This window comes from Lynx canadensis, chromosome A2 (genome assembly GCF_007474595.2).
Source record: "Lynx canadensis isolate LIC74 chromosome A2, mLynCan4.pri.v2, whole genome shotgun sequence".
Taxonomy (NCBI): Eukaryota; Metazoa; Chordata; class Mammalia; order Carnivora; family Felidae; genus Lynx; species Lynx canadensis.
The window spans coordinates 16,868,417-16,884,149 of NC_044304.2; the positions used below are offsets into that span (position 1 = coordinate 16,868,417).

Here is a 15,733-nt window from a genome sequence, read left to right on the forward strand (position 1 = left end):
GCTCTGGGCTGTCAGCACAGAGCCTGACACGGGCCTCAAACTCACTAGCCGTGAGACCATGACCCGAGCCAAAGTCAAATGCTCAACTGCCAGAGCAGCCCAGATGCCCCTGGTTACTATTTTAGAACATGACACAGAGTTAAATCCTCTGGACAGTGGATGTGGCCTTAGCTGCAAATACACACACTTTTCTCTGTGGAGCTTTGACAGTGCCACTGCAAATCTTAGCTTTCAAGTACCCAAAATTATACTGGGTGACACACTCACAGAATATCTCAGATGCCTAAATAAAGATGTGCATGAATCTTGGTTTAAAGAATGTAAGCATTTCAATACTCAAGATAATCTTTCTGGGACCCAAGTTAAAATAAAGAGAAATAAGCAATTGTATGTGCCAGGAAATCCAGAAACCATATGCCTGACAGTAGTTCAGAGGATGAAGCACACCTCATATGCTATCAAAATTGATTTGATTCAGGCCTGAAAAAGAAAATCAACTTGAACATGAAAAAAAATAAAAATCCAGATTTCTCGAAGAAGTGTAAAGATTTTAAGGAGGGTTAACGGATCTATTTCCTTCCAATAATGTTCGATCTCACCATTTTCAATGGCAAGACGTAAGTCACTGGGAGACCTTTTTTGAGCTTTTTCTGTCTAACAAAGCAGCCATAAGCCACAAATGGCTCCTGAGCACTTGAAATGTGGCTAATCTGAAGTGGTATGTGTTGTAAATATCAAACACACTGAAATCCGAGGTCTTAGTATGGAAAGCAATTGATTTTTCATGCTGATTACATATTCAAATAATATTTTGTATGTACTAGATGAAATAAACATAATTTCACCTTTTATTAATGTGGCTACCAGAAAATTTTAAATGACATATATGGTTCACACTGTATTTGTGTTGGATAGCACTATTCCAAGGCATTTAATAGATTAAAAATATGTAACATTTTAGCTTTCAGTTCTACAAATAAATACTGTATACTGTCATTAGGAAAAAGGGGTTGGAATACGCATGAGAATTAGCTTAAGAATGTGGGCTGTCAGCAAGAGAGCTGTCTGAGGAGAAGACCATGTGGACCCAAGCGAGAAGTATTACTGGTTATCAGGAGTAGTAACTAGGGAGTGTCCATGGACAGATGGGGTGCAGGAGGACAGGCCACAGGTACAGGGTGAAGAGAACAGGCATGACCAGATGAGGGGGAAGAAAAATGGGAGAGAATAGGCGGTAAAGCCTATGTCCCACTGGTTAGCTGGCTTGCAGAGAGTCTCCCTAGGGAGAAGATCTTCTGAAATAAAATAATCTTGTGAGTGGTTGAGGGTTATCAGGAGGGAGTGTGGCAGGGAGCCAACACGCTAGCCTCATTTTCTAGGAAGGGTGACCTGAAGAGGCTAAAGCCTGGTCCAGTCCGTCTCCTCCCTGTTTGCCTAACAAGCAGGGAATTCCAAGCTATAAAAACCAAGAGTCCTCTGGAAGTTCAGCTCTGCAAGAAGAGAACATGTAATCAAGGAGTAAGAGGCAGTCTGATAAAAAAGGGATCTAGAAATTCCGGCTATAGGCCCTAGGATTTGTTTTCTCCTAACCATTCCTTCTAGGAAATTTAGGACTTTGCCGAGGTTAGACATAAGAGGTTGCCAGAAAAGGAACTCTATCTATGTTCTGGTCAAGCCACTAATGGTCTGGATGGCTTGGCTGAAGTCCTGCAGTTATGTAAAAACTACGGAATTTAGGTCAAGATCTGCTTTATAAAGAAGCTAAACTGTTACTACAAGAGATTTTGTGTCTCTGAAGGGAAATTTTGCTCCCTGTGTTGCCTATCTCACTGGTTTTCTTTTTAAACTAAGCCAGTCCTTCTTTGAGAGCTGACCTTAGTCTCAAGGTATTAACCTCGGAAAGAAAAACTTGCCCCATTTTCCATATCTACAATAGTTACTAACCTTAATTATACTACTTTTTCCAGAGCTTCACTTGTCATTTCAAAACATGGAAGGTAATTAAAAGAAAGTAATTAGAAGAATTAAAATAGATTAAGTGATTAAACACACACGTGCACACACACCCCTGAAAGAGAACCCAGCTTAAACTAAAGCTCCAGTGTGGGCTGAACAGGTCCTCTGGGGTGAGAGAAACGTCCGGACAGAGAGTTACCAACTTGGCTCCCAGAGGGCTGTCTCTGCTCTGCGGCATACGGAGTACAGCTCATGGACACGTCGTGGCTTCATCACGCAGAAGAAATAAGTACCTCCTTGTTGTGGGTACTTTGCTGTTACTCAATTGGACTAAAGACTGAATTCACTTTTTGGCAATCCGAAACAATGTAAATGGCAGTTTTTGAGGAGAGTTCGACAGTACAGAGCAAATTTTAAATGCATGCAGCCAGTGATTGTACATCTGGGAATCTATTCTATAAAACTATGTATGTGTGCCTACCAAGGACAGTAATTAAAGTCCTGGTTTTTGTTTGTCTGTCTGTCTTAAAGTTTATTTATTTATTTTGAGAGAGAGACAGTATGAGCAGAGAGAGAATCTCAAGCAGGCACCGTGCCATCAGCACAGAGCCCAATGCGGGGCTTGAACCCACGAACTGTGAGATCATGACCTGGACTGAAATCAAGAGTTGGGACGCTTAACTGACTGAGCCACCCAGCACCCCATAATGTACAACTGTCTGCGATACGCGGAATTTAAAAAAAAAAAAGCTACAATATTTATTACATAATCCCAATTATATTACAAAAAAAAACTTTGTGTTCATGTGCACACACTTTATATACACACTGAAAATGTTACAGAGAACACCAAACAAATTAAGTGATTATTCCTAGAAATGAAATTGAGGGTAAGAGAGACTTTTTAATTCATTTCTTTCTTTACTGAAAGTTTTTTCATCACAAATATTTTTGTTAAAAAACAAACCACTAAAATAAAAAAATAAAAAACCAAAACAGTAAAAGCAGCCAAATTACATGTTACAGATAGCTTGATTTTCTCCTCTCTTTTCCATTTCCTAGGACTATGGATAAAGTCCCAACAGCTAGTAAAGAGAATGTTAATGAATCTGTCCATTTTCTTTCGTGGCTCCAATCTGGCTGTAGGGAACCCCACACAGTAGCCCTGCTCTGAAGACACACGCTCCTCCTCCACATTCAAACTCTGCCCTCCTCTCTCCCTTCACTCCTACACTGTGTATGCAGAAAACAGCCAATTCCAAGCGGAATCTGAACACAGCAGAGCACTCTTCTGTACCCAGACACCAAACGCAGACACAGCTGCAAAGTGCAGCAGCCAAAGCTCACACAAAGCTCTTCTCCCAACTTCACATGCACACAGCGGGGAGGAAGGGGGGGGGGCGGGAAGCATAAAGCCCATCTACACTGCCCAGAACGGCAATATCAGCTGAGACCTAAAACCTCTGACTACTTGGGCTCAGAACTAAGTAACTAATCATGCCTTCCTTTGAAACGTCTGGGGTCAGTAACCAGACATCCACTAACGAAAAACCAAGTCCAAGACAGACATATTCATTCCTTCTTACACCTGTGGAAAAGAGAACTCCACCATTGCGTTCTGCTGCCTCCATGTGTGTCTCTGGAGGCGAGACACAAAGGGGCAGCCGGCACTTCATTATGACAGGTCTTCGGTCCTGCTGCCCTGTGTCTGTCTCTTGTTTTCTGATTCAGAACAAAACCTACACAACTGAGTACAACTTTCTTCATCTCAAATAAAACTACCCGTAACATAATGGTGCATGTCTAACAACAGATTCAATTACATGGCCGGCTGTGTAGAGATGCGTTAGTCCAAATTTGCAGAAACAAAGTTACATACACTTCTCCTGGGGCAGGATAAAATTCACTTTCTGGCTTTTTGTTCTTTCTCCCTTAATTTGTCATCAAGTACAACAAACTTTCCTAAATCTACATCTTATGTGTGATGACGTCCTATTAGCAAAACCTTTAACATTTATCCAGAACTTGACCATTTCTCTTTACATTCATGGCCACTGCCTTGCTCTAAGCCATCATCATCTCATGTGGATTATTTTAACAATCTCTTCACCAGTCTCCCCTTTTCGAACCTTCCCACTTTGTTAATTTACTCTCCACAACAGAGCAGGTACACTGATCCCTGCTAAACTGTAAGGAAGATGATGCCAGCCCTCTGCATTTATTCCATATTTTTATGGAATGCATAAAGTAGGCTCTACAGTTATTCCACACTTTAATCAGAGGAAAACGAAAGGCCTCTGGATGGCTTACAGGGATTTCTGTGATTATGTCACCATATCCCTGACTTTATCCTGTCACCTCCTCCTCATTTATGCTCTAGCCCACGCACCTACTCCTTAGTTCCAAACATGCTCTTGCCTGAGAGCCTCTGCGCAATATGTAGGCCTTAGCAGCACATGCCTGTCAGTTTCTGAATAAGGCCTACTCAGATGACACCACTTAAAAGTGAAATCTCTCCTCTTTCCCTGCCTTTTCCCTGCTCACTTTTTGTCACAAATAAACTTAGAAATTAAGAGAAAAAAAAAAGTGAAATGTCTACTTTGCCCCTCCCCCATTGCCTCTATCCAGCCTGTAACATATAGCTATATGTATGTATATATACACACACAGCACAGAACATCTTCTAACACCCTTCATTAATTATTTCAAACTCTACAAAGGCAAAGAGTTTGGTTGGGTTTTGTTCACCACTGCATCCCCAGTACCATACACATGCCTAGAACAAAGTAAGTGCTCAATAAATACCTGTTGAATGAACAAATGACCTTAATCCAACACCTATGTGGCAAAAGCCATCAACTCTGGGCAGGAGGACTCTTCAGTTTCCTCTGTAATCATGCCCTTCTCTCCACATTCTGGATTTAGGTCTTTTTTATAGCTAAGTCTCTCCTTCACTAGGAAAGTTTCCTTGATAATCTCAGCCAACCATGGCCTCCTCCTCTCTGGATTTCCATCCTTGCAATAAGCGGTGTCTCTGTGTCTAGCAAGACAACTCTTAACTTCCTTGAGGACTGGGTCTGGGATTCCCACAACGTCCCTCTTTTCTGAAGGTATTCAATTTCTGTATCTAGCCAAATGACCTGCAGAAACTCAGAAAGCATTTAGTCCACTAGATCCAAATGGAAACCAGGCTTTAGACAGGGCCCATGCTCCCAAGTCTCCCCAGGTGGCCCTAGTTCTCAACAAAGCCCCTGTCTGAAACCTGCTCTCCTGACTCATGTGTGCTGTTCTCCCGGCATGAAGGCCGCTTAGGTGGGCAGACCCTCTGAGTTGTGAACCCAGCACCAGCTCAGCCTCCTCACCTCAACTAGAGTCAACATTTGTGATCACATCATTTCCTTGACGGACTCTGCACATTTCATAACTGCCTTCCTCCAATATTAGCATTCATGAGACAGCTGTAACAATATCTACCGAACTCTAATTACAGCTATATGCATAGTTTCTATAAAAGATGTACAACTTTTATATCCTTGTCCTTAATTAGTAAATACTTAAAGACTCAAGAGCACTGATTTTAAGTCATTAGAGAAAAAAAGTTCCTATCTGATTCTTAAAGTCTAAGAACAGATTTTTGAAATCCACTGCTATATAAAAAAACCACATGTTTAATGAAAACAAAGTACATCCTGGGACTACCGCTTATAGAGAAAGATGAGCAGAAATGCATCTTAAAGTGACACGATGCAATGTGGTACGGAGAGGAGCACCAGGCGGTGAGCTCAAGGCTCTGGTCCTAGCTGACCTGGACCTTCCAGTGTCAACTGTCTTGAGCCATAATAGAGAGATGATAAAACCTTGCATATCTCAGAGTCTTTTGGTTAAAATGAGATGAGAATAACTCTTTTCCTTATAAATATAAAGTGCTAGATGAAAACACAGAACTGAACAAACACAGGTTTGACACTTGGCTCTGTCATTACGAACTGTGTTTGGAGGAACATAATATCTCCTACGCCCAAGTCTCTTGGTCTGTAAGAAGAGTTACCAAAAATTGGCCTTACGTTCCCATCTAGCATTACTGGTGGATTCTTGTCCACGGAGATTCAAATCAATCAGTATTTTCTGCTAATGGCTTCCTCATACAGTTTTTGAGAGATTAAATGAGAAAATCTATATAAAGTGGTTTAGCACAGTGACTTGTCAAATATGTGTTTAGAAAGCTAACAAAGGCTTACAAATATTTGGATCTAATATACAGTAACTGGGTACTGGTGTACCTAAAGAAAAGGAGGTACATCAACATTTACTGAACACCTACTGCGTGCTCAGACACTGCACCAGACACACGCCACACTCCTCTCATCTGATGCTCGCAACAGTCCTGTGTGGAAATCACAGGTAGAAAAGTAGCCATGGCTTTGTTTGCCCACAGGGAAGGACAGGATAGCAGTGCTTGCTGTAGAAGAGGTTGTCTTCACTGTGCATGACATGAATGGGAGACATTTTGAATTTCATTGGACTCCCTGGTTCTGAGATGAGCCTCCAAGTTGGCCTCAACATTCCTACTTCCTAGTGTTTATACCTCCCCCCGTCCCGAACCCTGTCTACCCCCCAACCAGAGTTGGTATGTGTAACAGAGAGAACACAGCAGAAGCGAAGGGATGGGACTTCCATGTTTAGGTTACAAAAGACAGTGTGGCTTCCATTCTGGGTGCTCTTTCATGTTCTTGCTCTTTGTAGTCACTTACTCTGGGGAAGCTCCTTCATGAATAGAAAAGTACACGTGGCAGGAGCTGAAGTTCTTGCCAACAACCATGGGAGTCAGTTGGGAAGTGTGAGCTCTGGCCCTGCGGAAACTTAGGAAGTCCACAACCTCATAGGTCCCAGCCTGAGCTACCCAGCCAAGCTGCCTACCTCCCAACTCTCAGAAACCACGTTAAGACTTGGTTTTCTGTTTTCAGTCACTAAGCTCTGGGGTCATTTTCCACACAGCAGTAAATAACACAGCTGTGTTACTGACACTGAGTGGGAAGGACTAGGGACTGTCCCACACTAAGAATTTTCCTGCTCCAAATGCTGATTGAGAGAAGGCAGGACAACCACAAAGATTTTCAGCACAACAATCCTGTGTGGTGGAGAGAGTCAGCAGAAATGCAGTCCCAACGTTTTCAGTTCTGTTGTTTTATTCAGAGACTAGCCTAAAATGTTTTATGTGCTCTGATTAGAATTTAATAGCAAAGACTCAAGTAAGAAAAATACAGTGCAACGTAATTTGAGACAATAATTATTACAAATCCACAGACAAGGGAAGTTCTGAAGGTCCAAGAGAAGTGTAGCCATTATAGTGGGCCAGTGGGTGTCTGAGAATCAGTGGCGAGAACTGGAAAGGGGCAGAGGGCAGTTCTAATCTAGGTGACAATTTCACTGGGGTTTTTTTTTTTTTTTTTTTTTCAACGTTTATTTATTTTTGGGACAGAGAGAGACAGAGCATGAACGGGGGAGGGGCAGAGAGAGAGGGAGACACAGAATCGGAAACAGGCTCCAGGCTCTGAGCCATCAGCCCAGAGCCCGACGCGGGGCTCGAACTCACGGACCGCAAGATCGTGACCTGGCTAAAGTCGGACGCTTAACCGACTGCGCCACCCAGGCGCCCCTTCACTGGGGGTTTAAAAGAGTGGGGGATCCCCAGGTACAACCTCTGAAAGCAAGTGACTTAGAGCTGAGAAAAGAGCACCCTGACAATCTGGACAATGTTCTGTAAGTGCCCAGTCATGCCAATCTTCCAGGATGATACATCAGTTCTGTTTTATGAAGGACAGAAAGGCATCTGGTTGTCAGTGGGAATGACCCAATCATCATGTAGATCCTGTATGTGCCAATAATCCACTATGTTATAACCCCGTTACCCTAAGGCCACTAAAAAAAATCCATAAATGACAAAAAGACAGCTTATGAGGGTAAGATAAACACAAACAGTCATGCCTCACAGCTCCAGCTCACCTCAGAGAAGTATTCTCTGCCACCCTCTTGCTCTCCCCATGTTCCAGGTCTGCCTCCTCTCTGCCCTCACTGGGGCACTGAACACACTGTATCATCACTGGTTTTCTTGAGTTCCTCCCCCATTAAACCAAAGGGCAGACTTTCCACTTCTCCAGCTTCCAACACTGATGCTGGTGTACATTCATTCAATATTTGCTGACACCAGGGCCTATGATGTGCCAGCTCTGTGTTTACCAAGACACTCGATCAATTCTCTCAAAGGGCATATACTCTGGAATGCGAGACGGACACACGAATCAGCAACTACCACACAGTGTAAGTGCTCTATCAGGCTGCCACGACAGCAGATGGGGTGGGCAAGTCACCCATAGGGGCAGTGCTGAGGGATGCAGAAGTGGGGATCAGGGCCTTGCTGGCAGAGGAGCACAATGCACACGGGGGCACAGAGAACAAGGCCGTGAGGGCAGCCTGCATGTGGTGTGGTGTGGCTAGTATACAGAGGGTGACAGAGATGAGACCAGGGTGGCCAGCAGCTCCTAGGGAAGGAGAGGGCCGATGATGTGAGAGATGCTTACAGGTCAGGAAACTGGGGGTGGGTATGGGAGGGGGTGGGTAAGAATTACCGAAGCAGCCTCTCCATTCTTCAGGGTCAGAAAACCTGCTGATCTCAGGACAAAATGAAAATGGTCTATTTTGTAATAGTTACTGGAATGAGGAATTTGCCAGAGGATGCGACTAGGCTGACCACTAAGAAATAGCTAAATAAATACAAACAGGTCCTTAAAATTAAAACTCTTAGGGTAACTGGGTGGCCTAGTTGGTTAAGCATCCAACTCTTCGACTTGGCTCAGGTCATGGTCTCACGGTTCAAGGGATTGATCTCCATGTCGGGCTCTACACTGGCAGTGTGGAGCCTGCTTGGGATTCTCTCTCCCTCTCTGCCTCTCCCTCTCTCTCTGCCTCTCCCCTGCTTGTGCTCTCTCTCAAAAGAAATATACATTAAAACAAACAAACAAACAAACAAAAGCCACCAAAATTCTTCTGGTATAATTTAATCTTAAGGTTAAATTATCTACCATTTAGAGATACCAGTATCTCATATATAAAGAAGTCAAAAACAGGGTGCCTGGGTAGCCAAGTTGGTGAAGCATTTGACTCAATTTCAGCTCAGGTCATGATCTCACAGTTTCTAAATTCGAGCCCTACATGGGGCTCTGTGCTGACAGAGCGGATCCTGTTTGGGATTCTTCCCCTCTCTCTGCCTTTCCCCTGCTTGGACTCAAAATAAAGAAATAAAAACTGGAAAACAAAAAAAAAAGTCAAAATAATCAGAACAAGTCCTAGCTAAATCCACTGCTTAGAAAGTTACCAATTCCTCCTCTGGTCAATTCATTAAAATAAATTTCTCTGTAATTTTGAATAATTAACTGTTCCACTGTTTGTACGTTTCTTTTTGTTGCTTCCTTCTTCATTTTTGGCCTTTTTCATCATTCTCTTGATCCTGTTTGGGCCACATCCTTCTATCAGAAGTGTCTGTCCCCATACATACTACTGAGGCGCTCAGCAAGGCCCACCTGACCTCCGCCATGCAGGGGAGGGAGGAAGACTGAAAGTCCAAGGTTGGGTCAGGGGAGGGTTTGGTTAAAAGATATCACAGAAAAAAGGCTCCTCACTCAAGATGAGATTAACTCCTACTTTCTGGTATTTGTATTGAAGAAGACATGAAATCAAGAAAATTCTTGAATCAGACAAGGGAGCTACATGACTTCTACTTTATTGGTAACAAGTAGGGAGTGAGTCTAAGATGTAACTTCTATAGACGAAAGAATAGATACCATCATGCACCTGGGAAAGCGGAGAGGTGTAAAAGCTGAGGTGTAAATCATTAGTTTTAGAATGAGAAAAGAGTGCTTTTTGTTTATCATCAAAGGCTGATAATCCCTTTGAAAGGGCAAAGTAAACACATAAACAAGGACCAATGGAGTAGGTTACTATTCATTTTATCTAACTTGTAGTTTAGGAAAGGTGGTCATTATTTAATTGTCAAAAAGCCACTACAAACTTCCCCTTACTTACAGCCTCCTTCTCTCTGTCCATGATAGTTTCCAGCTCCTCAAAATGTCGCAGTTTGATCTCCAATTTCTTCATTTGTGTCTCAACCAGCAGGGCCACCAGAGACTTGATCTTTCTCTCTTCCACGGCAGCCAGGTGCTAAGTGTAAAAGATCATTCAAATTAGGTAGGTAAACATTAAAATACAGAAACAAAATGCTCACGTTGATATTCAAAGTAGGGATTATATAATTAAGAACAATGACCGATGCCCCCTTTCTATGTTTCTACCAAACATTTACTTCAATTTAAAATATTGCTGAATTTCTGGTACTTATAGGTATAAATAACCCTGTTAAAGGGTTAAAAAAACAAACAAAAAAAACCCCAAAACCCTCCCTCCCACGGTAACCTACTCCCCTCAAAAAGAGCCCACCACAAAGGGGAAGTGTAATCAGAACACTGATGGGCAAAGAGGAGGACACAAGCAGCCTGGGGTACACTTCCCATCTACCACCCACCTACCTCGCACCCTCACCCTTTTACTCTATGCCTCCCCTCACTATCCTTCCCCCTTTATGAACTGTCCAGGGACAGCTAAACAGTGGATTCTCTCAGCACCCAACACTCAGACACAAAGCTTCTGGCTTCTCTCTAGTGAGTGGAACCACGTGTGGAAAGGAGAGGGTGAACAATATTCCACCCCTATGTTTGCAGATAGGATCCAGAGCAAGAGGAACAAATATAGTACAGAACAAGAAGTTACACTGGAAGAATGTGCTACTCACCCGCTACAGGATGGATGATGAGCCCTATTCATTCACACTTCCTGCCTACTCAGCAGCACACAGAGGAAGGCACCACATTACACCGAGAAGATGAGGGTCCCATATTTGGTCCTGACTACCTGTATCTGGGAATGGGTCAATCCCACCTAATCCAGACACCATCTAAGAGCTTACACTAACAAACCCCCAATAGCATTTTGCATTCACTTTCATTACATCTGTTGAATTTATGTGCTCATCTTGCTTCTACACGAGTGAGAAGTAACACAAGGTGGCTGTCCTAATCTCTTTCTTACAGAATCTAGAAGGAGCTAACATGCAGGAGGTATGTAACATAGGCTTTTGGGAGCTAAATTAACAGACACTTAAATGAGAATCTTATTTTTCACTCTCTTATAGTTAGAAAAGAGAAATGCAATTTTATACCATAGAGATCCATTAATAGAAAGAGGCAATGTATAAGCAAAAGGTGATCATAAGCAGATTTTATGAATAATCCACGGCTGTTCATGATACATCTGCCTCCCTAACCACTTTGAACTACATCAGTAACAAGTTTAAATAAAGATCACATGATTTGGGGAGCCTGGGTGGCTCAGTTAAGTGTCCAACTCTTGATTTTGGCTCAGGTCATGATCTTGTGGTTCTTGAGTTCGAGCCCCGCATTGGGCTCTGTGCTGACAGCACAGAGCCTGGAGCCTGCTTTAGATTCTGTGCTTTCCCCCCACCCCCTTCCTCTGCACACACTCTGTCTCTCTCTCTCAAAAATAAATTAAAAAAAATTTAATTCCAGAAGAAAAAACAGAAGTAAACCTAAATGATTTTGGGTTAAATGAAAGATTTCTTAGATGTGACACCAAAAGCAAAAATGTTAAAAGGGAAGATTGAAAACTTGAAGTCCATCAAAATCAAAAACATCTCTGCTTCAAAGGACACCATCAAGAAGGTGAAAACACAGCTCACAGACTGTGAGAAAGTATTTGCAAATCATATGTGTGATGAAAGAGTTGTGTCCAGCGTACATGAAGAACTCTTAGACTTCATGCCTATGGATGAAGTGATGCTGGTAGGAATGTGTGGGACTTCAAATACAAGCTGGTCACCATCTCAGACACTCGGCAAATTTTGAAGATGCAGAGGATGGGAAGCTAAGGAGTTAGGTTCAAGGAAGAAAAGAAATTCCTGAAAACTCCCATTTGGTGTGATCAAGATTATTTCAAAATCTCAACTGTAAGTTCTGGAAAGTCACACCCAAGGATGAGGGGTGGTCCTGGAGGAGAATGACCAAAGTGTCATCTAGCTTCAACTCAATCCCTGCCTCAATCAGTTCGGTTATCACCTGGGGCATCTGGATCTTATATATATATTTCTCCTTGTCTTTTTACACGGAGAATCTGAATTTGTTTTAATGTTTGCTTATTTTGAAAGAGAGTGTGCACCAGCAGGGGAGGGGCAGAGAGAGAGACAGAATCCCAAGCAGGCTCTGCACTATCAGTGCAGAGCTCAACATGGGGCTCAATCCCACGAACCATGAGATCAAGACTTGAGCCGAAATCAAGAGTTGGACACTGAACTGACTGAGCCACCCAAGCATCCCTGGACAATCTAAATTTTTATACATATGTGGCATTCAATCAAAAAAGCAGATCCACAAATGGCGCAGGCATTGGACTTATTAGCAGGGGACAACATTAAAGTAAGTTAAGATCACTATTTTTTTTTTTAATTTTTTTTTTTCAACGTTTATTTATTTTTGGGACAGAGAGAGACAGAGCATGAACGGGGGAGGGGCAGAGAGAGAGGGAGACACAGAATCGGAAACGGGCTCCAGGCTCTGAGCCATCAGCCCAGACCCTGACGCGGGGCTCGAACTCACGAACCGCGAGATCGTGACCTGGCTGAAGTCGGACGCTTAACCGACTGCGCCACCCAGGCGCCCCAAGATCACTATTTTTAAGAAAATGTAGGAAAATATGGACAAAAGAGAATTTCAATATATTTAGACTTTGTATAAGAATCAATATACACCTGACTGAAATTATGACTAAAATATATACTAACCGAAAATAACAACTCAAAGATCAGGCTTAAAAGGGTAAGGCTTGGGGCGCCTGGGTGGCTCAGTCAGTTAAGTGTCCAACTCTTGATTTCAGCTCAAGTCACTATCTCGTGGTTCGTGAGATCTAGCCCTGTGTCAGGCTCCGTGCTGAAAGAGTGGAGTCTGCTTGGGATTCTCTCTCTCTCTTCTCTCTCTGCCTCATCCTGGCAGCACACATACAAGTGCGCGCATGCGCGCTCTTTCTCTCGCTCAAATACATGTTATATATGTATATTATATATGTTATATATACATAAAAATTATGTATATATAATTTGTATGTATATATAATATATATATAAATTATACATATTTATTTATATTTTAAAAGGGGGGGAGCGCACCTGGGTGGCTCAGTCGGTTAAGCGTCTGACTTGATTTTGGCACAGGTCCTGGTCTCACAGTTCGAGAGATTGAGCTCCGCATTGGGCTCTGCACTGACAATACGGAGCCTGCTTTGGATTCTGTCTCCCTCTCTCTCTGCCCCTCCCCCACTTGTACTCTCTCAAAATTAAACAAACATTTTTTAAAAATGCAGAATCCGTGAAGCACAATAAAACGAAGTATTCTGTAACCATGGCCTGGAAATTACCCTACCCCTTTGTGACTATTTCCTCATTTGTGACACTGGAAAACTGCACCCACAACAGGGGAGGAGGGAAGACACACACAATGTATGCAGAACAGTGCCTGGAGTATGTATGAGTAACAGTATGAGTGGGTGTCTCATACTTGTGAGCTGTAACACTGCTGATGACCTGGGAGCCTAATTTGTTGGGAGACTCTCCTCTACCTGCACCAACCACTTTCAACGTCTTTTTTTTTTTTTTTAATGTTTTATTTATTTCTGAGACAGAGAGAGACAGAGCACGAGCAAGGGAGGGGCAGAGAGAGAGGGAGACACAGAATCCGAAGTAGGCTTCAGGCTATGAGCTGTCAGCACAGAGCCCGACGCGGGGCTCTAATGCACAAACCGTGAGATCATGACCTGAGCCGAAGCTGGATGCTTAACCAACTGAGACACCCAGGTGCCCCTCAACATGTCTTTTAAGACTCAGCATTAGGAATCACTTCCTCTGGGCAGCTTCTTGGCTCCCACAGTCACAATGACAATACTCACTGAACTGCACTTTATTTAGTCACTTGATGTTCACTACCAGGGCCTAGGCTTGAGGATGCCCCATATTTTGCAGGCTTGGCAATTTTAAAGGAGGAAACAAGGATATGAGGTGGAAAGTGAACAGAGAAAAGAGGCAGCCTTTTTCAAAAGCCTAGAATTCACCTGTGCTCAAGGTTAGAAAAACCACTACAAATCTCTGCAAGTAAATGTGGGCACTTTGGAATGAAGGATGAAAGAAACCATGGCCCGCAAACTAAAGAAAAAAATTTGAGTAAAAAACTCAGGAAAAGAAACAAAAACTTCAGTCTCTAAACTTTATGGCAGTTTATTTACTATTAAAGACTTACAGAATTATTACACTGACCTCTAGTTAAAGAAAACAAATTTTTTTAACTTTTCAAAAAAATGTTTGCTTATGTATTTTGAGAGAAAGAGGCAAAGAGCAGAGGAGGGTCAGAGAAAGAGAGAGAGAGAGAGAGAGAGAGAGAGAGAGAGAGAATGAATCCCAAGCAGGCTCCACACTGTCAGTGCAGAGCCCAATGTGGGGCTCAAATTTATGAACTGTGAGATCATGACCTGAGCCAAAATCAAGACCCGACACTTAACCAACTGAGCCACATAGGCGCCCCTGAAGAAAAAATTTTAATAAGTTATCAAAATTACCCCATTACAGGTATAAGCATTATTTACTGATAAGGTTGGTAACATCTGGGTTTTGAGTAGAAATAGGAGAAAAGAACTAATGTTGCACATTAAATTTAGTTTTTTTCACATTTCAGGTCTTAATATTTACATACAAGTTCTGATTTTCTTTATATGATTGTTAAAACCAAATGACTACATCTTCTACTTTGCTCTAGCTCACAATTCTTATTTGTGAGAGAAGAAATCAACAGATTTCTCTGAAAGAAGTGGCCTGGTCCTTTGTACCATCACACTTTTTGAATTTTGCTGAGTGGATCCTACTGAATGTGTTAACATGTCATTTCTCGATCTTCTGCATTTCTTTGATCTAGGGGTTAGAGCCTCTTTTAAAAAAAATATTTATTTATTTAGGGAGTGGGTGAGCAAGCGGGGGAGAGGAGCAGACAGGGGGAGGGGGGAGAGAGAATCTCAAGCAGGCTCCATACTCAGCGCAGAGCCCGATGCAGGGCTCGATCCCATAACCCTGGGATCATGACCTGAGCCGAAATCAAGAGTTGGATGCTCAATCAACTTAGCCACCCAGGTGCCTTGAGCCTCCTTTTTGACTTAAATTCCATGACTATTCTTATTGTTACTGGTACAAGATTCATTTGCACCTGAGAGACGACAAGAAGGTAGTATGTTTCACAGAACAGCATATGTCCTGCCACCAAGACTCTAAATTTTGCTACTTTATGGATTTGGTGACATACATGCATCGAATCAATCCAGTAGAAGTCACAAAGGCTTAGGAGCCAATTCTTCAGGAAATTACAAAGCCTTCGCAGAGGCTTGAAGTGGCTGAATAAATGTTACCAAACACTGGACAAAAGTGATAAAGGGATCCAAATACTACTCATGTCTGCTTTAAAAAAAAAAAGAAAAGAATCTTAGAATGTAAAAGCAAGAGTGAGCTGTTGAAATGCATTACTGGACTGGGGGATATCCTGTGTTTTATTAAGCATTGACATCATTCTAGCCACCATGCTGTATTTTCATGGTACTTCTTTTATTTCTAATAACCTACCAAAAA

General features: G+C 42.5%; 1 protein-coding gene across 5 annotated transcripts in view; it reads right to left on the reverse strand.

Annotated features, from left to right (window-relative positions):
• The window catches only part of SMARCC1 (SWI/SNF related, matrix associated, actin dependent regulator of chromatin subfamily c member 1), a 176,955-nt gene that overhangs the window by 22,576 nt on the left and 138,646 nt on the right, over positions 1 to 15,733 (reverse strand). For all 5 annotated transcript variants that reach the window (XM_030306471.1, XM_030306466.1, XM_030306465.1 and 2 more), the window contains one exon: positions 10,036 to 10,170. In XM_030306471.1, the coding sequence (XP_030162331.1) occupies positions 10,036 to 10,170 (135 nt within the window). The remainder of the gene's footprint in view (positions 1 to 10,035; positions 10,171 to 15,733) is intronic.